The sequence below is a fragment of the Gadus chalcogrammus genome, chromosome 20, assembly GCF_026213295.1.
Source record: "Gadus chalcogrammus isolate NIFS_2021 chromosome 20, NIFS_Gcha_1.0, whole genome shotgun sequence".
Taxonomy (NCBI): domain Eukaryota; kingdom Metazoa; phylum Chordata; class Actinopteri; order Gadiformes; family Gadidae; genus Gadus; species Gadus chalcogrammus.
In genome coordinates this window covers 7552860-7578292 of record NC_079431.1, presented here as the reverse complement: position 1 = coordinate 7578292, position 25433 = coordinate 7552860, and the positions used below count along the sequence as shown (strand labels likewise).

At 43.6% G+C, this 25433-nt stretch overlaps 1 protein-coding gene and 1 pseudogene across 2 annotated transcripts; one reads left to right on the top strand and one right to left on the bottom strand.

Moving 5' to 3' along the window:
* Nucleotides 1–9047: 9047 nt before the first annotated feature.
* LOC130373293 (chondroitin sulfate synthase 2-like) lies at nt 9048–14796 on the bottom strand (annotated as a pseudogene).
* Nucleotides 14797–16193: 1397 nt separating this feature from the next.
* LOC130373160 (pyridoxal kinase-like) lies at nt 16194–24736 on the top strand. 2 transcript variants are annotated; one of them, XM_056579442.1, is made up of 12 exons: nt 16194–16299; nt 16623–16703; nt 17184–17238; nt 19076–19180; nt 20389–20472; nt 21212–21246; nt 21495–21580; nt 21777–21822; nt 22099–22210; nt 22517–22653; nt 23121–23187; nt 23555–24736. In XM_056579442.1, exons 2-12 carry the CDS (start codon nt 16623–16625, stop codon nt 23665–23667), a joined length of 921 nt encoding a protein of 306 aa, XP_056435417.1. In that variant the 5' UTR covers nt 16194–16299; the 3' UTR covers nt 23668–24736. The 2 variants fall into 2 exon arrangements, with proteins under 2 accessions (XP_056435417.1, XP_056435416.1); XM_056579441.1 differs by lacking the exon at nt 16194–16299 and having other exon boundaries at nt 16353–16703; nt 23555–24734.
* Nucleotides 24737–25433: the final 697 nt, after the last annotated feature.

The following is a 25433-nucleotide window of genomic DNA, read 5'->3' as shown; positions in this document are numbered from 1 at the left end:
GTGTTGGGATGGGCCCGGCTCATAATGGCATCATAAATATTTATATGAATGCAATTTGCAGAGGTGATCCCAAGGACCAAAGTGACGTCTCTGTACGTACAATGGGCTTGTAATGAGCTTGAGCCCTGACAATGGCTGCCACTATCACAAGACGGGGGGGGGGGGGGGGGGGGAGAAGGGCTGGCAGCCCATTGACTGATCGGGCTGCCAGTGTTTCATTCTAAGGCTCATCTCAGTTAAACTATTTAACACCCCATCATTTCTCAACCGTAAGCGCCATAAGCGTTAATTGTGGGAGGTGTGACATGTGCGTGATTGAGATATTTGTGGCGATGATTAAAAAATCATCGCTGTGGAATTATTTTAGAATAATATGTTCATATATATTAAAACAAAAAAACGCTTTCTTGAGAGGGGGTCACGGTCATATATATATATATATATATATATATGACCATGACTATATTACAACTTTCTTGAGAGGGCTCATCTTTTGTGTTACCTTTTGTAGGTAATCCGTCTTTGTCTGGGGTAAATAACAACATGTCATCCCGTCAATCCAGGGACAACTTCCTGGTGCTGGATATATTCTTCGAGGCTCTGAACTACGAAACAATCGAGCAGAAGAAGGCGTACGACGTGGCAGGTTTATTAGGTATGTTGTCCGTCTGCGTTGTCATCCATGTCCTTATTTTCCCTCAACCAAAAAAAAAAAAAGTAACGACAATAAATACGAAAACCGTTCTGACTGCTGACACTACCGTTTTTTCTAACCCCTCCTTGGGGATGGAACACCTTGGCGCTCCATCCCATCATGCGGTTTGACAGAAACGACTTGACTCCGTGCTGTGTGTGTGTGTTCATAATGTCAGGCCCTCTCTCTCCTATTCCCTGTCTATTCAGGTGACATCGGTGGCCAGATGGGTTTATTCATTGGGGCCAGCATCCTGACAATCTTGGAAATACTGGATTACATCTATGAGGTACGTCTGATTTTATTTTTCAAACATTCTATCAGTGTGCCACAACCGCTGGTTATGCCGCCCCCGTCCATCTAGAATGAACTGGGATGTGTGTTGCAAAGTGATTTTTTTGGTGGATGTTGGAAAATATGATATTATTTTGGAGCTATGTGTGCCCTAATCGCAAAGTGGCACTATTTTTCCTGCTGAAATAGAAAGTGACTTTAAATTGCAACTAAAAAAACTTCTTATTTTCTGTGTGTGTGTGTGTGTGTGTGTGTGTGTGTGTGTGTGTGTGTGTGTGTGTGTGGGTGTGTGTGTGTGTGTGTGTGTGTGTGTGTGTGTGTGTGTGGGGGGGGGGGTTCGCCTTTGTATTCACAGAGCTGTTAATATTTTAATCAAAATATCATTTAGCTGAGTGAAAGGGGGAGACGACGCAGTTGTATACGGAGGAATTTTCACATTACAGGCCAGCCAATTCACTGTACATGTGCCTCTACATTGTAAATGTGAGGAGGCTCAAGTAAACAACATACATTGAGTCCACAATCAAAATGTGGACTACAGGTCAATAAGCTCCCATAAGCTTAGTGGAAATGGCCGTCTCTGCCCTGAAGCCTACCAAACTTTGTGTGTGTGCGTGCCTGCATGCCTGTGTGTGTGAGTGTGCGTGTGCGTGTGTGTTATGTGCATTCGAGCATGTGTGCGACTGAGTGTGAGAGCAGCTAACTGTCTGGCTGCAGCCTGTACTCCCCACACGCAAACAGCTAGTAAAGTCTTCGGAGTGTTCCCCAGTCCCTTGTCTAATTTCAACCACCACAGCCCCCTTCCACTCACCTCTCTCTCTCCCCGACGTTGCAGGTGATGAAGAGCAGACTGCAGCGTCTACTGAGGCCCCGGAAGGAGGAGAGCAAGAGCAAGAGCAAGCCCCAGACTACCACCGTGGCCACCGTGGGCCTGGAGGACATGAAAGCGAAGGTACACGCGGAGGTAGAGTTGGTCTGTGGAGGCCTGTCCCTGCAGCAGCAGTGCCCTCATTAAGGAGAAATTGGAAGAGGATGTTGAATTCCATACAGGGCTTCTTGATAATATTCAAGCATGTTAAAGTAGAACTTTAACCGATGTGTCCATGTTGAGCTCTTATATAAATCTAACGCTGGCACTTCGATCTATAAATGTAGCTGCTTTTAAATAATGGATATCGTGGATGCTAGCTCAGGTTAGCTTTAAATTATATTTTTGGCACAAATAATTCCGTTGCATTCCCACATGCAATAGCTTGTGGGAATCCTTCAACACCACAAAATTGCTTTCTTTGCATCAGTTAAGTCCCATTGAACACATTACAGTGTGAGAGGGACAATAGGCAGTTTGCATTGCTTGCATTGAGCATGTTTGTTCCGTGCTTTGTTCAGATTTTCTCCTAATGAGGCAAAAATAAAAATGAAACCGGTAGAAAATCAATATTTTTGGGGAAATGATTGTATTAATATATGTTTCTATTTATTTGAATCCTTGATTTACTTCCGTCCTTAAAAGATAACACACAATATTTGTTTATGGTTTGTTTAGAGTTGAGTGTTGATCATTTATTAAATGTTGAGGTTGGCATCTGAACCAAAGTATAAATTGGAGTTTAGTTGGGGAATATGAACTCAGCCGCTGTTCCATTAGTTAAGTATTTCCTTGAAAAACAATGCATAGAACCACTTTAAACTTTTCATGTCTCTCTCCCTCTCTCTTGCTCTCTCTCTCTCAATCTCACACACTCTCTCTCTCTCTCTCTCTTCTCTCTCTCTCTCTCTCTCTCTCTCTCTCCCCTCGCTCTCTTTCTACTTGCTCTCTCCACCACAGGAACCCAATGACATCATCAGGACTCTCCCGGAAGGGGCATACGCCAACACGATCCTCCCGAACCACCATCACCTCCACCACCACCACCCGCGACAGCATCAGCCACCCCCACCGCCTCAACAACAACAACAACAACAACAACAACAACAACAGCCGCAGCCGCAGCAGCCACAACAACAACAACATCCACAGCGCCACAGCGGGCGCCACAGTGTGTATGAGGACTTTGCCTGCTAGAGCGCCCTTTCTTTCTTTGGTTAGTTACGTTTTTTTGATTTCTGTTTGTTTCTTTCCTGTTCCTGATGACAACATGGAGACGCGTGTTCTCTCTGTTTGCGAGAAGACAGAGGAAGGTGTAGGAGGAGGTTAGAGGAAAGCCGCAGGGGGGCCCCAAACCAAAACAAACACATTTGGGGGCTGGCCCCCTTACTCTGCTGTCACCAGGTAAAACATAAATAAGAAATATCACCACACAAGAAGAAGCTACAGCCAAAGCCTAACACCAAACATGCGCCACTAACTGACCACATGTACTCTCCAGTACGTAGGCACAAATCGGGACTCTGAATATTGGTATAGTTTTGGTTCTCCTCGTCGTGGGAAAGAGGGAGCCGCTCACCACGCGGTCCCAGCTCCGGGGAGCGAGTGGGATTTGATCGGGGTTTCTTATTCGTTCTTTCTTTTCTTGTGACTTTTTTTTTCTGCATTTCACCACATGGGAGCGGGAAAGGCATCCATGGCGTCTTACTCACGTTTACAAGTAATGGCAAACGAGAGAAAATGGATATTTGATTCATTAATTCATTGATGCATGGGACGCCGTGCTGTTTGTGTCAGCGTCTCGGTCTCTCTCTCTCTCTCTCTCCCTCTCTGTCTCTAGCTCTCTATGTCCCTGTCTCTGTCTATCTCTCTAGCTCTGTCTCTCTCTCTCTCTCTCTAGCTCTCTCTGTCCTCTCTGCCTCTCTCTCTCTCTCTCTCTCTCTCTCTCTCTCTCTCTCTCTCTCTCTCTCTCTCTCTCTCTCTCTCTCTCTCTCTCTCTCTACTCCAAACTCTTGTTTTATTTTTCATCGCTGCTGGAAATTCCACTTTACCATAAACCACAACACCGCTGTAATTAATGTAATTATTTACGGAGCTATTCTGATTAGTCATCTATATTGTATACAAGATGAAAGTATATCAAGAGAGAAACCTTAATACATCAGTTTGTGTGAATGTGTGTGTGCCTGCGTGCGTGCGTGCGTGTGTGCGTGTGTGTGTGTGTGTGTGTGTGTGTGTGTGTGTGTGTGTGTGTGTGTGTGTGTGCGTGTGTGCGTGCGTGCGTGCGTGCGTGCGTGCGTGCGTGCGTATGCGTGTGTTTGCGTTTGAGGGCGGGGGTTAAGAATTATTTAAGCTTAATCGTGTTACCTTGTCTTTACAAATTCTAGCATCATCCATCCACACAATACACTTCTTAGGGTTTGTGGTAAGGTGTTTAGAGAGTAGCATAATAACTGTAAATATAATGCAACTTTGAAACTAAAGAGGAGGTCTATAGATATGTTGCAGTGGCTGTCGTTTATGTTTGAATCTTCTGTAATAGTCACCTCAGTAACTTATTTTACCTTTTGAATAGATATTTATGACAACAATCATGATTGTAGCAACTACTGTATACTTGCTTTTGAACGCTACCAATCAACTGTCAGTATAGCCGATGTATATCAATTGAGGCAATTTATAATTCAAGCAAAGAAAATGTTATCTGCAATATTATTTAACATATGCTCTTATTAATACTTTATTAAGTAGAGTTCCAATTCTGACGGGTGCTTTTGTTGACCTAAGACACGCCATCGTGTGAACGTAAACACATAAACCCACGCGTAAGCAATAGCTGAATGATTTATATTGGTGTGTCTCCTTTTTTCAAACGTTCTCAACGTGAATTCGGCAACGATCGTGCAGTGACGAAGGTGAGCGTGCGTCAGTTCGGCCGTGCGGTGTGGTGACGTGCGCGCCCTCGAGGGCCCGAACAACACCAGACCGAGCCCGTCAGGCTCTAGTCTACAGCTGCCAGGAGAAGCGGGAAGGGGAAGGGGAAGAATGCATTTTTATCTAAACTTGTTATTTTCCTGTCCTGCCAACTTCTTTCCTCGTGTGATCCGTTTTGTCTCGTGTTTATCTTTAAACGGTTATTACAACAATTGGGACGGTTGTCAGAGAGAGGCTGCTCTTTAAAAGGTGGATAAACGTCGCATGGGCGATGTTGTTTTGCATCCATTTGTTTCCACAAATTCCGCGGCGATTGCTCTGTCACATCGCGCCTCTCCGGCAAATAATCACGGACTATACGTGTCTGTTTAATATTCATAATCATGTGTCACTCTGACATTTCCAAAAGGTTCCCAGTCACGGTCTCGGGTGGCATGGTGTACAGACTATGCATAACAATGTTCTCTTCTGTCATCAATAATTGTAGCCATCTTCTGACAAGTCACATGGGAAGGGGGGTGGGTATTTTGTTTGGGGGGGGGGGGCATATCATCAATGAAAAGCTTTAGTTTGCATGTCCATCATGTGACTGAAATTGTCCTCAGACCTCTCGACCGCCGATCCCTCAGACCTGCAGAAGTTCCTCTAGTCTGCATCGTAACGCGATTACGCACCAGATCCAAGACTCCAGGCATTGGATTTGGATTGAGCCCCCTGACAGATAGTAGGATTTGTTTTGTTTAACAGCTGCAAGTCCACTTGATGTGCCTTGTAACTAGATGGTGGGCGGGCAGGTATGCGCGCAGAGATGGAGGTCTTCCTCCTCCATTGGCGAACATGTAGCTTACATTACTGAATTCCGTTCTAGGACGATCACTATGGCCATCCATCCCAACAGGAGGGGACTGCCGTTGTTGCAAATGTACGCGCACACACCGACCAAGTATATACGTTTCTGATTCCAATTTCTTCCCATATCTTTTTACCGTAATTCGAGGAAAAAGACCCAGGCAATGTCTTATACGCCAGGATGCAACCAGATGTCATGATGGGAAGATCACAAGGTAATTCCGTTCCAATCAAGAAGCGACGTTGAGAAGGCGACATCATGAACAGGACGCGCACCTCCAGTACAACGGACGCTTAGCATTTTGTACAGGTCTTGATCTTGACTGTTGTGAATAACACTTTATAAAAATGCTATGGTGAATTATGACAACTATTAAATTTTAGATTGATAAACCCAGTGCCTCATCCAATTTAGAAAGTGATGACTCACTATGTTTCAGTTTGTCCGTTGCCTCGCCATTCATTAATCCCAGTCCAAATGTTGTTTTTACTCAATTCCCACCCAAATTTACACATAAACACATTTTATCCTGGTCTCTGAGGACCTTAATACAATGATCATTAACTGATCACTAGAAACTGACAGTTATAAATCCTCGCACCCTGTTTATGTATCTCAGTAATTCTTTTTACTGTTTTTACTGTTGCAGTATTCAAAGTGGGACACATAAAGGGTGATCCGTGTTGGGGGTTCAATGGTGCTTTAATGCGCCATTAAGCAGACGTTTTGAGGGACCAGACCCTGGCGTGCCCTCTAGGAGAAGTCCTGGGATTTATGTAAAACAAAGTACAAAATACAGACATACAATTAACTTCCAGCTGCCTCTGTAGTTATGCACTTTAAACTGCTTGCCTCGGGTTGTACATATGAACCCCTGAAATGCTAAAGCAGTAATTACGGTTTGTGGTGATTTCCCGTTGTTGAGTTTCGGTGTTTTTCCTTAACTGGCCCAGACGTCAGGCGGGCCCTCAGGGGGGTTCGGTTCAGCCTCGCTGCCCTCGCTGTCCAATAAACACCGTGAGATCCTTTGGATATTAGTATGTGCGAGAGCAGAGGACTTTTTAAAGGACACATCTCCAGTTTTAATAGTTTGTTGTCTGTCTGTTTGCCTTTACAGAAAGACACTTTTGCAGGGTACCTAAGGAACGGACATTTATTTTAGTCGCGTCAACATGCGTCTACTGACACCTAAAGGACAAAAGCATTTCTGTCACTGTTATTTTACAGTTCATCTTTTTGGGTGTTAATGTTGCCCAAGTGAGTTATCAAAAACAATATAAAATGGTTTATAATTAAATATTCTTTATTTTGTAATTACAGTAATTCACAGTTCATTGGGAATTTTAAGTATACACGTGAATGGGTCTGTACATTTCAAACAATATGACATGGTGTGAATCAGGTAAAATATTTTATAGGCAAAAATAAATAAAATGTTTTGGTTGATCTTGGTACCTATGAATTAATTATTTCTACTAGTTTTGAGACAGCTGAAACCTATGGAGGGACACATTGACATTATGGGTGATGGAATGATAATAAAGTTATGTATATTAAAATGGGATGAAACTCCCTGGAAATGTGTATCCATCTGCGATATAAAATAATATCTAACAGGACATAACAGGTGAGTGGTAGTTGTTTGATGACATACTCCAATCTCCACGAAAATGTAATTTCAGAAAAAATAAAATCGAATACAAGTCAGCTGCGATAGTGTGCCTTTCCACAGAAAATCCAATGAATGACCTTTATGCAGTTTTGTCAAAAATTACAAGGATGGAGGTGTTTCATCACAATGTCAGGAGAATGACTGGATGCTGAAAAGAGTTGAATCCTTTGAGCGGCTACTAATACTGTCCACACCGGTACCCTTATTGTAAAGTTTTACAGGTTCTACATATAAATAAATATATATTTCATAGTTCAGCTTCTGAAGTGCTCTCATGAAGTCTATTGAAGGGTGGAGAATGGTTGAAATCCAACATGCAACTACATTTAAATGTTGGTATCGTTAATATTAAGTTAATTAAATGAAAACCCATTATTTGTTAGAGAATAATAAAACAGTTGAAATGCAAGAAATTCCTTGTTTCTTTCAGGACCTGTAATGGTGTTCAACCATAAAAGTGAAAAACAAAAACAATTATTACATAAAATGGTCTTTATCTTAGCAATACAGTTACTAGTCAGTGTATTTAATGAACAATCCATGCTGAATTATCCCCATTGATTAGGCAAATGTAGCATAGCGTGCTAACCCCTTAATGCTATATGATGCATCTTTTTGCTGTACTAGCAGTGAAAGCCGATTCAATGAAATGTGCCGTCCTCGTGTGGACAGCGATCTAACTGCTGAGAATGTTTTCATTTGCTTGTATTTCTCTTCCTGTACATTATGCACATTATAGTATATTTAAAACATCCCCGGTCTGGTACACCCACCACTGCTTTTTACTGCATAAAAAGGCCTCTCAAAAACTCGCAGAACAGAGACATTTATCTATAACAGCAGAATTAAAAAACAGACCAATAAATTGGGAGAAGAAAATCCTCCGCAGTAATTCCAACAGTACAGCACCTTGCGCTTGTTCAAAATGTAGAAGTCAATTTAGTTGTGTTCAAATATTTCGTCTGACAACTCTCACATAAGGAAAGTTACCAATATAATACAACATTCTTGAATCCCAACCCAACATGTCCGCATCATCCTCTACCTCATGCTGAGTAACAGACGCCACTCTAAAGCCACGCTGGATTGATGATCTCCAGGTATCTCTTATCTGGGTCCTTCAGAGATCCATACATACCGGGCCGTGGAAGGCATTAAGGTAAAGACCACAATACCTTTTAGAGGTTAATACACCGTCGGTACAATCTGTGCTGGCCAAACACATTTTCTACAACGCAACCGTCCTCCATTACAGTTACAATCTCATACAGCATTTGTAGTTTTTATCTTTAACAACAGACACTGGGCAATACCTCCAGTAAGCTAAGTGGCAAGCCACTTCAAAACATTTCTCTCCTAGATAAATAGCAGGATGTAGTCGGAGAGTCTGAAAGCAAAATCCAACCATTGTGCAGGTCACTTTAAATGCTGCACCGTGCATCCTGGTAACGACTACAAAAATATAAACCGTGCCAGCCTACATTTAAAGTCAGCATGTACTTAAAAACCAATGTGAAAAGGCACATATATATGGAAAATGGCTTTGGTCAAATACTCAAATGAGCCAGTAACAAAAGTGTGGTGCAAGTGCAACACATGACGACGGGTGCTTTGGCCATAACCATGTTATTAAAGAACAGTTCTCCCGTCTTTTCTCGTGAACAGACAGACGCATGTATTGTAAACATCAGGTGAAAATATATCATTAGGAATGTACTGCATTTAATTTCCCCCCCTCACTCGTGTTAAAAACAAAATACCTCACATTCATACACACTCGGGATTGGGGAGGGGGTTTCTATCACGAACACGGTGTGTTTTTTCAAGTGCTGTTCCCGTGCTCCTGCTCAAAGAGCAGCATGGCGAGCTGCGAACGGGGAGCCCAGCCCCTCCAGGCTGCTCTGCAGGCAGCGGTGGTAGATGTCCTCGCTGAGGCGCGGGTTGCACGGCTGCTCGCGGTGCCGCTGCCGCAGCGCCGGCTCCAGCGCCCGGAACACGTGCAGCAACGAGTACTTGACGAACATGTCGTAGACGTCCAGCGGACTCCAGCAGCTCCTCGTTCTCCTGGACGTCGGCCGACATGCGGGCGCGCGTGGCCATGTAGTCGGCGTTGTAGAAGCACGCCTCGTCGAAGGCGCCGCGGTCGAAGCGGCCCTCCTCCCTCGCCAGGTTGCCCGGCGCGCCGTTGGCCTGGGCCGTCGCCCGCCGGTCTGGGCTGGCCACGGCCGGGTGGAAGTCCTGGAAGTGGACGGGGAAGAACACCTGCCAGTTGTTGATGGAGTTCATGCGGCAGCGGTTCAGGAACTCCGTGTTGACGTTGGTGTTGACCTCGGCCAGGAAGAACAGCGTGTCCACCGGGTGCTTCTTGGAGATGATGTCCATGACTTGAGCTGGGACGGCGTCTCCGTCTTCACGCTGATCCACGGGATCTTGACGGCGGGGGGTACTTGCGCTCGTAGACGGCGATCTGCGCCTTGACGCCGGCGAAGATGTCGTTCTGGCTGACCTGCTGCGCCTCCAGAGGGTCGTAGATGAACAGGAAGGGTCAGCCACGGCGTTCTCGCTGGTCTCGAAGGCGCCTGCGGCGAAGCCCTCCAGGGAAGCGGTCGACGTGGCCGCGGTCCTGCAGCGTCAGCGGGATGATGACGTGCACCCGGGTGGCCTCTGTGACGTAAGGCATGGGGATGATCTCGATGTGGCTCAGGGGCCGCACCAGGTGCACCCGCTTGGCCAGCGAGCGGCTGTGGCCCTTCTGGTTGACCGCCTCCAGCTGCAGGTCCAGGGTGTACTCCATGCCCGGGTGGGGTCGAAGCGCCGGTAGCCGTTGATCAGCTGCTGCTTCGTCAGCCGCAGGACGGGCTTGTACTTGTCGTTGAGCCGGTCCAGGGCCACGCTGATGACGTCCGCCACGTCGGCGCGGTCGACGCCCCGCAGCTCACACTTGGGGGCGCCGTCCGCGCACGAGAAGATGTGCTCCTCGGTGAAGTACTCCCAACGCAGGACCTCGAAGCGGCTCTTGGGGGTCGAAGGGCGGAGTGATCCCGACCGGCCACTGAGAAGTGCGGTTTCCGTCAAAGGCCACCACACTCACGTTCTTTATCTCTTCCTACGGGGCCAAGAGGGAGACACCTTAGACATGCTGGACCTTACATGCATTTATTTGCTATTACACATGGCTGCGGTGGGGTCTACTAATAAAGGCCAGTGAGATTGATCCACAGAGATCCTTCCGTGATTTATGGCGGCGGGGTGACGGAGAACGCCGGTGATTTGTGCCACCTGGAATCAGCTTACCTGCAGCTTAGCGATCTCGTTGTAGGTCCTCTGCAGCTCAAGCTCGGTGAAGTGCCTGTGCAGGCGGTACATCTGCTCTGGGTCGGGACACCGGGTGGACGGTCAGGGCGTTCTTGCACTGCTCGTTACCCTCTTGGTATGGATCTGAGTTCTTGTCCAACTTGTAATGTGAGTATTCCAATCCCTTAAAAAAAATAAAGGGACTTTGAAACAAGAACAGAATGGATTCCATGCTAGGCTAATTCGCTTGGCATACTTTTCAAGCATAAATAGGTGGAATTATCTCTGGTGCACAAAGCATGTTTTCAACCACAGCTGGATAAGCGAACGCAAAGCGCTTTCAAGCGAAGATCCGACTACCGATTGAATATAGACTAGCAACGAGGCCAGGTCTGGCAACAGTACAAGTTTATGTTCTAAGACACTCTTTATAGTACTTCAAGCTGAAGAGTTCAATAAAGAGACTTGCACTTTTTATACTCTTACGTGACGAAGGGTCATATAACTGCAGAAATAAACACCAGTGTGCATAAAACGTCTTAATACGTATAATAAAATGGTATTAATAGGTTTTCAGAGGCACAAAATTACATACAAGACAAAAACCAAGAACCCATACCACATTGGTATTCCAAACATTTTAGCAGAAAAAAGTGACCCCTTAAAAAGCTTGGGTGATTATAAAAAGTGAATCCAGTCAATCTATTAATGGAACCAACCCTTATCCCACCACTTGGCTGAGACAAGACTCGACTGCGCCTGACCAAAGGTTTTCCAACAGCTTACCATCTTCAGCAGCGCACCACAGTGTGTTATCACCAGCAACCTACGGTCACTGACTTACTGGTTCGAGAGCTCCCTTCCAGTAAGACCTAGGCCTCCAGTCAAAAGATGTGTGGCCAGATGTTCTTTATCAACAGTGCGACTGTTTCTACCCGCCCACCACTAAGCCCCCCTAACAGGGTCTACGCTTGACTTTTCCCCTACTTATCCCCAAACCCTGCTGGAGACCCAATGCCAATAACCCGCCATCATTGTCCCCTCCCTCACCACCTTTCTCTATCCCTCCCTCCCTCCCTCTCTTGCGAAACTCTTGGAAGAACAAGATGCTTTTCTGTTCCCCACTCTCCTAGCCTCCAGGAATATAAATGTCCAAATATATGAAAAAATTGAAACAGTCTTTGCGATAAGCCAGGCCTCTTTTGTTGATTTTGAAAATAGTTTCTAGAAGGTTATATTCTTGTACACGAGTTGAAACTGGAGCGTTAAAGAGTCAAGAGTTCAACTGTCCCTTGTGCTAATCTGCACATGCAACTCGTACTCGTTTAATTGTTCTCCCTTTACAAAACAACACAGCAAATTGCACTGATCAAAAAGCGATTCAGGGTGCACATAATTCATTGCGGGCAAAAGACTGGCACTGCTGCTAGGACAGGTAAAGGAACAGGCCAGGTTTCAATGGACACTCTTTTGACCTTCACGGCTAATGCCATTACAAAGAACGGACGTGTTGACCCACAAGGGATTTTAACTCATTGACCCTAAAGTCAATACCTGGCCTACCTTAGCCTAGCTTAGCCTCGCTCATCTTAGCCTAGCCAGGACTATGTGTTTATTTTCAGACATGTCGCGACTGTAAAAAATTGCTACTGTGTAATAAGAGATATTCACCTAGCCTCTTTTCTCTGCCTGACTGTGGCCTTACACCATTTCTACCAGATACGATCTCAAAATGAAGTTACATTATTTTGATAAAATTATAAATATAAAAATATATATATTTTTCATAGTAGATTCGTGTTTATAAAAACAATGTTACACACCTACTGTACAATCAACATGGAAACCATGTTTTCCTGCACAATGATATGCTGATGTTGAGCCCTGACTGCATGCATTAACCTTCCCAGGTAAAAATAAATAAAAAGACATCGAAAACTCTGCATCGGACGAACTTATAAAGAGCGACTTTCAAATCAAACAAATAAACAATCATCGTTACAAAACCACTGACAACGCTGTCCAAAGAGCGGCGTGACACCCCCGGCGGCGCCGGACCCACCTCGTGCTCGCACACGCAGCCGGTCCCGGTGTAGTCCACGATGCAGCGCCCCAGCCACTCGTCGGGCCTGGAGCTCAGGATGTCGTTGCGGCAGTTCTCCAGGAAGGGCTGCAGCCGCAGGAGCAGCGTGCGGGACAGCAGGTACCCGAAGCCCCCCGCGCAGTAGCTGCCCTCCGCTCTCTCCCCGTCGCCGATGAACTCCTGGGGCGCGCCCATGTAGAGCCGGCGCTCGATGCTCAGGTGCTCCACCAGGGCCTTGACGCGGTCCGCCTGGGTGTAGGCGTCGTCCTGCACAGGTAGAACCAGTCGTAGCCCTCCAGCGCGTGGTCCACCACGTGGCGGAGCGTCTGGTACATGTTCCAGACGGGACGCTCGTCGCCGTGAGTCACCACCGCCATGCCGTGCGGCACCTTGCGCTGGTGCGTGCCGGTGAAGAACACCACGTGGTCCAGGTGGTGGCCGATGGTGTGGTTGACCGCCACGGCCAGGGTGTTGAGGGTGACCTTGGAGGTCAGCACGCCCACGAACAGACGCTCTCGCATGCCCAGCTCAGAGCTGATGTACTTGGCTCTGAGAATTGGACAAACATGGTCAATGAACACGCGTTGCGTCATTCCTTCTTAATTCTGGAAAAAAGGTTTGGTGGGACGCTGCCCAGACAAACATCGGGCCAGTGGGCCATGCCTGGTGGTGGGTAACCTTTTAGGCTAATATTTGATAGCTGGGTGTGTTTGTATGTTGGGTCTCTGCGCAAGCTCTGTAACAAAACAAGTTGGGGTAAGATGTCATTATGGAATGAAAGCTAATCAACGTGTGTGTGTGTGTGTGTGTGTGTGTGTGTGTGTGTGTGTGTGTGTGTGTGTGTGTGTGTGTGTGTGTGTGTGTGTGTGTGTGTGTGTGTGTGTGTGTGTGTGTGTGTGTGTGTGTGTGTGTGTGTGTGTAGTACTATAATAACTTGAGTAGAATAACTAATAAACCCTTGTGGTTGCAAATGTTTGTCCATCAACAAAAACAATAAGGATACATTATTTTTGTAATGACAAGATTTCCTACCATTATTGTCGTTTACAATAAATGATTGACTACTTTTGAACACTTAAATGTTCAAAAGGAAGAACAGGTTCTACACATCAGACTAGAAAGTAAATCACACTGCTGACTTTTAGGATCGCTGAGTGAGGGCAAGGGGGGGGGGGGTGAAATGACTTTCGTGCGGAAAGGAATGTTGAGGCCAGGTAATTTGGTGTCTTGGAGACTGCGTTCAAGGAGCTTCACATTGCCCGTGTTACTACTCACAGAGCACAGAACAGCATACAACACAATATCCGTAATTTACACGTAGACCTAGATTTCGCCCATATTACTTGCATTACGTTTTTCCAACTAAAATCGGAATGACAAGCCCTTTCAATTGGGCAATGTTATGAGTCATGTGAACTCTTATCAATCATATAAACCACAATACCGAAACAATGCCTGTGTTTCAAGTATCTACATAAGCGATGCCTACTGGCAAACAATTTAATAAGCCTTAAGTGCAGAATCAATGTTTGTAGGGTCAACCAACGCTTACCTAAAAAGTTTCTTGTTAGAACTTTCTTGAACTTGTTTATATGGGACGATCCTTGGCTCAAAATCGTCCTCCGAGTCCACATCGTTGTTTGTCGATATCGAACTAGGTTTGCGGGCACCTTTCAGTGTACCATCTGGAGGGAAACTAACATCTTCACTGTCTTTACCTTCGAAATTACACGATTCGTCCACCCAACTGACGCTCAACAAACTCAAGGTAAAGCCTAAAGAGATGCCTATAACCACCGGCCCGATGGGCCTAAGGAATGACACCAGCATTGAAAATCGCATCTTTCCCGACGCGTTCGAGTCGCTCCTTCTTCGACCACAATACTGTCCAGCGGACCCCCCGTTCCTGGGATCAACCGCACATTAAGCCCAACGCAAACAAGCCGCCTTCACGCTGAATTAACGCTCTGTTTTTCTTCCCCAGAAATCACGCAGGATTCTTACGTGTCACTGACTGTAGCCGATCACAGGCTCCTCCCACAGCAGACGTACATGTGCGGGAGCGTTCCAGTTCACCCACAGCCGAGTATCGCTGCCGCCCCGGCTGGAGACTGGAACCGAGCCACTTCATGCCGGATCAAACCACCAACCTACCATATCATTGCATATGTCTACCGTAGAGCGTAAAATTACTACATGTGTACACAACGTAGTGTGTATGCCTACTGTTCATTGATGAGGTGTCTATATTGTAAAAGGCAATAGGCCTAATATGTACATGGGTCTTGCCCTCCAAGTCCCAATATAAATCGAATGAAGGTGATCTAAATTGCAAAAATATGTCTTTGCAGTAGGCAATTGTATGGGATGGACTATGTCAGATATCACATGGTGTTCGTTTTGAGTCCAGTCCATTTATAAGCAGAATACACATTTTACTCACATGCAATAGTAATTGTAGGCGTTATGAGGAAATATGCCTGGTTGATAGGGTAGGGGGATGTCAAATATGAAACAATATCAGTAATAAAAGAACGTAGCCTGTTGTACATGCACATATGTAGGCCTATATGTTGATTGAGATTAAATAATATTTTTTTATTTTCATTTTTTCCGAGCCTGGGTGGGGTTGACATTTAGCCTACTTAATTAGTAAATTATGACTGTGTGTGGAAGTGAAACTATTTTTAATTAATAATTTAGACGCATGTCTCTTGCGGTAGCGGGTGTGGGGACACATACTTGAGAATTTCGCTCTGTTGTGTTCTAGCCACGGTGCCATAAGAGCCAAGTGAGACCATGCCGGTCTCGCGTGACTTCCTCTGCACTCTGGCTCGCCACAATATTAATGAAGTAGGAGGCAAAGTTACATCATACATTTTATTCGGATGTGTCCACCACGTACGCATGCATACGGACCATTCATTCACAATGCATACACTTATTAAATGCGCGTGTAATAATATAATGTGTAATAATATGGACGCTGTCATTGTTTATTCTTGACAACATGGGTAGGCTTGACAACATAGGCTATTTGGTTCACATTTACAGAATCGAGGAGCTGCCTTCACTGTGTAAATACATAAGTCCCCCACCTTGGGGTGCTGTTGTTTTCCAAGGAGGCACTTTCCCACAAAAGTTTAAGTCCAATTGATGTCGGCGTCGTATGCCAATTCTGTACTTTCATGTCTGTCTGTCTGTCTGTCTGTCTGTCTGTCTGTCTGTCTGTCTGTCTGTCTGTCTGTCTGTCTGTCTGTCTGTCTGTCTGTCTGTCTGTCTGTCTCTTGCACTGCCCTTGGTATTGACAGTCAATCATATTTGTAAATCAACCATTTAAGAAACAGACCGACGAAAGACCAATAAATAATGTGACTCGAGGTTGTCATTCTTTTTTGGGGCTCAAATGTGCATTTCCGAATGGGCAAATGAGCCTACGCTACACATACAACTAGAATATAAAATACCACATACGATACGCGGCCTGACTTCGTCAGGACCTGTCAATGATCGTCACTATCTCGTTCATACAATTGCATGACCTTTACTGACTGAATGGATCTTCTAATCGTATCTCTTTAATGATTTATTAAACCCCGTCACGAAACAGGTCTGTATTTTGCTGGGGTAAACAGATTACCACAATGACTGATAAATATATATACAATATATAACCGGGAGAGTAAAAGATTTCCGCCATAGACGTTCTGGTCGTCTAGCAGTAGTGATCATCACGAGGTGCCCATGCATTTGCCTGCACAGAATAACCTGAGGGAGCACGTCTTCCTTCGATGAAGGGTTCGCTTCACTAAAAAGTTTTTGCATGCGGGAGCACCTGCTGCATGCCACACTTATCGCGATATCGCAAACCGTTGTTATTGCTTTGGCGTGGTTTTTAAATTTGACGTTACCTTTTTATGTTTAATTTGCGAGATGGAGTGCCGTGTCCTGTCTATTCAGAGTCACGTGGTCCGGGGATACGTAGGGAACAAATCGGCTTCATTCCCGTTGCAGGTAAGAATCGTTTTACCCTCTATTTACCTTTGTATACCGTTTGATCAACCGCTTTGTGTATGCATGCTTTCAGCGACAACTCGGCCAATGGGAGATTATGTGAGACTAAAGTACCGTGACATCCCGAATCCCTCCCCGAGTCTTATTAAACACGACTATATCCTTTTATTCGATATAAACAGTACTTGATAAGCAAGTTAAAAGAAGTAATAAGATCCTTCTGGTGCCAAAACATCGAAGGGAATTTGAAATTCACAATAGTGGCAAAACGTCTCCACTCAAACATGTCTAAAGGTCATTATAGATCAAGCATTGTGTTTGACGTATGTTCACACATCTATAACATCAAGAATGGCCAGTGTGTCCTAAGTGAAAAGCTGATCTTCTTGCTTCTTAAGTCCAACACGATGGGCAATTTGGCTTCGTGACTTCTCTGATTACTCTTTCAGTGGCTCATTGTTATTTCCCTTTCTTTCCCAGGTTCTTGGGTTTGAAGTTGACTCGATCAACTCAGTGCAGTTCTCCAATCACACAGGTTTGTTACAACCCCTTTAATTGCCCTCATGCAATGCTATTGCTCTTTGTTATACTCAGCAATATACTATACACACCCACACACACACTCAAATCATAAACGTGTTATCGTGGATTTTACCATCTAGGTCTTAGGCGGTTTACAATCATGTCCGTGCCATACATGTTCTCTCCTGAGAACCTCCTCTACTCCTTTCCCAAAGGCCCCCCACTCCCTGAACTAGATATATGAGTTGTTTATGGCCAATAGGGACTCACAATAGGTCCAGAACATGATTGATAATTTCTTAAAGCTAGGGTGTGCCATTTATTGGAGCCTATTCTAGCTGTTTTCTGGTTTCTCCAAATTGCCTCCCCAAATTGTGTAAGAATGTTATTACACAGCTGTAACCATGGGTTGAAATGCACGTTCGGTCATGCATTCCTTTAACTTTGAGCTTTAATCTCACTCCAGTACTTCATGAACTTTGCCTTGCCTACGGAGATAGTGACCCTCTTGAAACCATCTAGGTCTCAAGGTTCGCAACTTGAGACCGACAAGGCTAAAGAAGTAAGATAAGAAGGTCATAGAATGCAATCATTATTTATCTCTGTGGTACAATGCCACTGTCCTTTGTATAAGTCAGAGGATTTATCTGTCACATGCACGGTTCAACAAGGGTAATTCTGAACAATGAAATTAGATGGGACATGCAAGCACCAAATATGTAGAAAGAGGTATCAGAGTAATAAGGTCCAAAATAGCACGGAGGGGAGATGGCAGACAAAGTTCTCCGCTGTCTTCCCCCCCACCCTTTGGAGAGTCTTTCCATCAGCAATTTAGTATCAATACCATACATTAGCGAAGCCAGAAAGGATGCTCTTAATGGTGCCCCTTCAGAAGTGGGAGAGGGTTTTGGCAGATATGCCAAACTTCATGTAGAGGCGCTTTTCTGGGCTGTTGTAGTCTCATCCGTCCACATGGTTGATTGGTACATTCACAGAATTACCATGTGTCTGTCTACCCATCTACTGCGTTTAATGTTTAAACGCACAGACATACATGGTTTGACTGTAAGGACACATTAAACTGGGCTGGTTAAGAATTTCCTAATTATTTCTTCTCCCCCCCTTATCCTTCTGCCAACACACATACACGTCGTACACGTTCACACACACACACACACGCACACACACACACACACACACACACACAGACACACACAGACACACACACACACACACACACACACACACACACACACACACACACACACACACAGACACACAGACACACACACACACACACACACACACACACACACACACACACACACACACACACACACAGACACACACACACACACACACACTCACACACACACTCACACTCTTTTGTTCCTCCCTGTCTCTCAACATGGGGCCCGCTGCAAAGGGGCCCTCAGTGAAGCCTTAATAGAATGCTTGTGCTCTGGTACTGCTCAACACACTGGCTGTTTCTCTTTCACCCTCTCTCCCAAACTCGAATGACCCTGTTTCAGTGGAGAGAACCTGCTGTGGTGAAGGTTAAACACAAACTGTAGGGGGGAGAGAGAAAGCCAGAGAGGTTTCTTTTGAAGGAGAACGAAAACAACTTTTGTTTTAAAATACGTGTATTCATGTTGAAATTAATATAGTTTTCATGGTGATTATAGCCAAAGAATGTGAGTGATATGTTATCCACATTTTCAGCATCTGTGTAAAGATGGTTTTACCTGGAACTTATCTTGTGCTATTTATTTACATAGGAATGTCATACAATTGTTTTTTCTATCCTGAATGGATTTTCGAATCTTGGCTTTGATCTCTGCATGTTCTAGGTTACGCCCACTGGAAAGGACAAGTGCTAACAGCAGAGGAGCTCAACGTGCTATATGAGGGCATCAAACTCAACAATGTCAATCACTATGACTACGTGCTCACCGGTGAGTCCCCACATTGAGGCAGGTAAAGGCAGGAGAAATATGTCCCAGGAGATGAAAACAAAAAGCCTTTTATGAACATAGAATAAGGAATCTCCATGAATCTTATGCCTATATTATTTATATTGTGCATATTAAATACGATGTGAAATGGCACTGTAATATCATGCCTGTCTGTAATACCTGTAATCAATGTTGTTGGAATGTGCTTGATCCTTTTGTGTTTAATTGGGTCTTGCAAAAGTAGCAAAACCAGTTTATTCCAGTTTATTAATTTATAACATAAAGCTCAACAAAGGCAATGTCTTTCACCCATTGCCTTATATGGGTTCGTTATTTACTGCATATTTAGTTAAGAAACTGACTCTTATTGAGTTATTACCCATGATGCCATTATGTATTGGCTGCTGCACACATTATTTGATTTCCTAGCGTCACAAATAGTAAACGCCAGAAAAGACACTGTTGCTGCATGTCATTTGATTCAGCATCTTGAATCTGCAGAAACTGTTCTGAATATTATTTGCTGACTCTGTATGTTAACTTGCCGGTCTCAAAAGCTAACACCACCTTTGTACTTTGTACTATTCTACATAATGTACAATAATATCTGTGCACATAATCGAGAGAAAAAGCCTCTTCACACAATTGTATAGCTGTAGAGAGAGAGACAACTGTTCCAGGAGGACAGAGGAACTCTAAACCGTCTCATTTATAATTCTAATACTTTTTTGGGCTACATTTTAACGAGCAGTGTCAACAGTCCACATCACATGGCAGTCAGGGATGTTTTGCTTTGGATTTTAGTATAAGGAAAAACGACTGCCAACCATTCATACACACATCCACACACCGACAGTGTCAACACTGTCTTGTTGACAGTGTCAACCATGCGAGGCGACAGCCAGCTCATCTGGAGAAGTTAGGGTTGGGTGTCTTGCTCAGGGAAACTTTCCTATTGCAAGTCATCCTGCTCTGCCTCCTGGGTTACTGCCCTCCCTTTCACTATGAAATGACAGTTTATATTTCCTGTTGAGAAATAGTAGTTTCTCAATAGTTTCCACTTCCTCAAGTGGTCCTAATTTGGATTTTGATTGACATTGTAAGTTTTAATATATTTAAAATGTTCAACTAACTCTGTTTAAGGATGTGAAGGCTAGATTGGCTTGTTGGATGGACGGTCATGTAATATTCTCTTCTCTCTCCTCCAGGCTACAGCAGGGATGTTTCCTTCCTGGAGATGGTGGTCGACATTGTTGCAGAGCTGAAGGAAGCCAATCCCAGTTTGGTGTACGGTCAGTGTTAAACCCTTGTAGCGACTATGTGAAACAAACTAAAAGTCACTGAGAGGCTGAAGTTGGGTTGCTTCTCTTTCTGACGCACTACCTAAAACAATTAGCTGATATCCGAAAAATACAGTGAACCAACTTGTTTTATGAAAAGTATGGATTTATTAGAACGTCCACAAGGTATAATCCAAAGTAATTACAACTATCCAAATAATGTGGTGGTCAGCTAAATATAAGGCGACCCATTCACCCTCTCGTCCTCCATACAGGTGTTCAAGTGCTTAAGATAAGATAAGATATGAATTACTTTATTGTCCACCTTGGTGGAAATCTGTCTTCGGCTTCCCATGGAACCCACGTACACACATAACATGTTGAACAACATAGCAATGGAACATACAATTAAGTATCACAAAAAGATGCAAATGACCATTAACAGCAAATAAGTTGAATAAATACTATTTAATATTAACTAAGTGTCACCGCCCATATCCCTGTCACCCAGCTCTCAATCCAACCCGATCACACAATAATAAATAACATTACGAATAACAATATCACAAATATAAACCATCACAAAGCTTATAGTATCAAAATTAAATAATTCCTGGCTCCTACCCCCTGTTCTATAAATCCTTGTATTGAGACCAGTAAAATGATATCATGGAGTGTATAAAGGTTTGAATGTCCTTGAATTTTTTTAATGTTATTATTAAACGAAACTTTTGAAATGTTCTTCCCTCAGTTTGTGATCCAGTTATGGGGGACCACGGAGCTATGGTGTGTATCTAGCATTTTCCTATATCTTTATCCCTCTATTTCACTATTTATTTCTTGGAATTATTGCCATAAAAATTACAGCAAATCTATACTGTAAATGAGGCAGTATATTCTGTTTTATAAAACGGTTTGTTTTTATATTGCGCAATCTTATGAATGAGGCTCAAATAAAGGTTGAGTCTGAAAATCTGAATTGGAAAATGTCTGAGTGGCAAATGGATAAGAAAGTGTTCTTCCTGCTGTTTTAGTATGTTCCTGAGATGCTGCTGCCTGTGTACAGAGACAAAGTGGTACCCGTTGCCAACATCCTCACACCTAACCAGTTTGAGGCAGAGTGAGTACCATAATTGCAAGAGACGTATGAACTTAGCAGGCAAACACTTTTACCCAGGAGATGGGCCAAGACCCCACTTAGGAAAGTGCCTCCCAAGATCTGTCCGAAATTCTTTTATTTTACGAGGCACTTTGCTGCAGAGAAGCTGCGTTTTGCTTAGTTGTTTTATTTTTTGTTGTTAACTTGCCTCTCTTAGGTTGTTAACGGGAAGGAAGATGAAAACGGAAAAGGATGCTGTTGAAGTGAGTATTAATAAACCATACGTTACCTTTGGTTTTGATGGTGGTGGTTAAGTGCCTGTCTTAATAGTTCAGGGTGTTTACATAACTGAGAACCGAGTCTGTCCTCATTTTTATGGTATAATGGGAAAATGGATGAAGTTATGAAAAGCTCTCTAGGAATGAAAAAGTAATCTCCAATCCCAGCAGGGGAATATGACCTATTCCAGTTTCTGTGCAGTAGTTCCAAGAAGGAATAGAAATAATCCTCTAATATATACTTCCCATCCCCTACCCCAGATCATGGACCTGCTTCATAAGATGGGACCAGAGACGGTGGTTCTCACCAGCACAGACCTGCACTCAAAGCTTGGGGACCCGTACCTGGTGGTACTTGGTAGTCAGAGGATAGGTAAATTACAGATGCTAACTTTAAGGCTACAGGAATCCAGGTCAATTGCTCAGACTCCGCAGCAGCCTATAGGAATCTTGTATTAAATCTAAAAAAGCCTTACTTTTTGAGAGTAGGCGGACTTTGGATTGGATTTAGACTTCTTTTTTTTTTTTAAGGGAATTACTGCATCCAACACACGCACAGCCTCATTACGGTGGACAGCGGATATATCTACAGTACGGCACCATGCAAGACTGCCGTTTAAAGCAATGTCTGGCAACCAATTCAGTGTTCTGGTCTACTTTTCCCCCAATCATGCTCTAGTGAAACCGGACGGGAGCAGCAGCAGCCAGAAGATTCGGATGGACATCCCCAAAGTGGATGCAGTGTTTGTGGGAACGGGCGACCTGTTTGCAGCCATGCTCCTGGCCTGGACCCACCACTACCCCAAGGACCTGAAGGTAGGCCACTGAACGGGCACCCCCTGTGTGGCCCTAAAATCACATCTACAGTACGGCGTCCGTTTGAAATATAGCCCGACCTGAGCAAATGATTGGGAGCGATATTCAGGGTTGCCACTCCGCCTGTATATATTATAAAGAATATGGGTGTTTTTAAGTGAAACAGGATAAAGCATAGGAATGATATTTTTGGTTGTATTCTGGAAAAGTCAGCTGTGACAATACAATGAAATCAAGCTCTAGAGAATGTTACATTGATTTAAGATTTGGATGTACGGTAATATTTGAATACTGTTTAATATATATTAATGTATTTGTAATAATCACGTATTTGTTAAATAGGGAAATTTACTTTGTTGAGGAGGACTTTTGAATTACAAAGTATCTTGAAAGTCAAATGGAAAACAGACTTATTACAAACACACAAGTCATTACAACATCCATTTTTTCATCACCTCTTTCTGAAGGCGGCCTGTGAGAAAACGGTCTCCTTAATGCATCACGTCATTAAAAGGACCATTACCTACGCCAACGGTAATTTGTGTGTGTGTGTGTGTGTGTGTGTGTGTGTGTGTGTGTGTGTGTGTGTGTGTGTGTGTGTGTGTGTGTGTGTGTGTGTGTGTGTGTGTGTGTGTGTGTGTGTGTGTGTGTGTGAGAGATATATCTGTCTGTTTTGTGTGAGAACATGCCCATGGAAAACTTTCATTCTGCCTTGAGGTATTACTAACGTTTACATGGAGCTATTTGCTCAATGACCACAACACTGTCTAAATGCTAATACAGATTGCCTTGAACAATTGGTAATGTTATTTCATAGGCAAACGGTTTGGTTCCAGGGCAGAAAAGGTTGGATGTGTTTCGCAATCAACTTGTCGGTTTTTTATCGGTTTGATTATTGTAGAGATGGCTGGCCCTGGGAAGAAACCCAGCCCTGCCCAGCTGGAGCTTCGGATGGTCCAGAGCAAGAAGGACATTGAAGACCCGGCCCTCGTAGTGGAGGCTACAGTTTTATAAAATAGAAAAAGCCGTCAAGAAGGATGTTCACGCACCATTACGGTTGTGTCGGTTCAGAAAACTGGATTTACTGCTGGCTGATTGGGACGCACACACACACACACACACACACACACACACACACACACACACACACACACACACACACACACACACACACACACACACACACACACACACACACACACTCTACATGTTGGAACTGTTACGCCTTATACGTTTACTTCAAGAGCACAACCATGTTTTCATGAGGTAAGCAGGATTCGAAGTGTGTCGTACGTTTCCCACAAACGCACCCTGTTTCGTAACACACTAATTAAATTTAGAAATGACGATAGAGATTACATGTGCTTGTAATAATTTTATCACCACACCCCTAGTCTTTCTTTACGTCTTCCAAATCGTTGGCTGTATCGGTATGATTGTTGATCCTATGGCAGAACTGTTTACGGTGAATGATCATTAATAATCCTATTTCAGTTCAATTTTAGGGCACAATAGTATTTTTGTAACTAACATTGTTTATAAAGGTGGAAATAGATAATGCCTATGCTTTGGTTTTACAATAACTCCATCGAGTTGTCCCTTCTCCATTTGTATGCAATGATTTCTACAATGTCGGATAAACTTGTCAAATGTTAAGATGTCTTAATAGTTGGAAATGGAATTTTGCACAGATATTCTAGAAGATATGAATTATGCTGTCGGTTTTAATTTTTTAACTCGAAAAAAAAATTATTGACTGTGACTGAAAGGCCATGTGTAATGCTCTCAAACTGGCTTAGTGAGGAACTACAGTTGTAATGAATGATTTTGAATGCAAATATACTGTGCACCAAATGTAGAAGTGCCAAACCATGAGTTGCTGCTCTAATACATGAGTCAAGATGATTATAAAGTAATAAACTAATGTTTAATTTATAATTTTTCTGTCCGTCATTGTTTGTTGTATCCAATGTTGCCTTGTTATCTTTTTGTGTATTTAACAATCTTAGATGAGGAAAGTTACATTTATCCAGTTTTTGATTAATATATTTCATACTTTCTGTTTGCTGTCTGCTTACATCATACAACATATTTTGTTGCTTTTCTGTTTTAATAAAACGTATGGTATAGTTGGTATGAGCAAGGGCAGGATCCAGCCTAATTTTACTAGCACTAATGACTTCTAAACGACTGCTGTCATTGGTTTACTGACTGCTAGGGTTTGGCTTAGGAAAGAGGAGAGGGACAATATATGCTATAACATGTAGTTTATATTTGGCAATGGATATTGCAAAAAGCATATGTCTGAATAGTTGCAGATATGGCGTGGGGTTATTTAGTCGCAGCAAACATGAAAACTGCTCCGGTGTTAACTCGCCAGCAGAGGGCGAATGAAATTCAATCCTATGGGATCGTCTGTCTGTCTATAGTCTGTTTAAGTATGGACGGTGCAATTATTATTTAGAAAAATAATATTGGATTAAAAAACACCCGTCCTATTAATCTTGTAAAATTAAAGCATAAGTCTATACCTACAGACCAGGACAGCTATTGGCAACAAGATTGGCTCTCTTAAAAACACTATAACCTATACTAACTTCATTAAATAAATAAACGAAAAAAGTTTAAAAAAAAACATTGTTGACTTAATTCAAGTTTAGTATGGGACCCTATTCAGAGTTCTTGACCATGCTATTAACTATTAAGCAGGTGGTCAAATAATTGATGGGAAAGGCCGAAGGCCACTTCCTTCCCTACCTGCTGGTCTCATATCTTCTCAT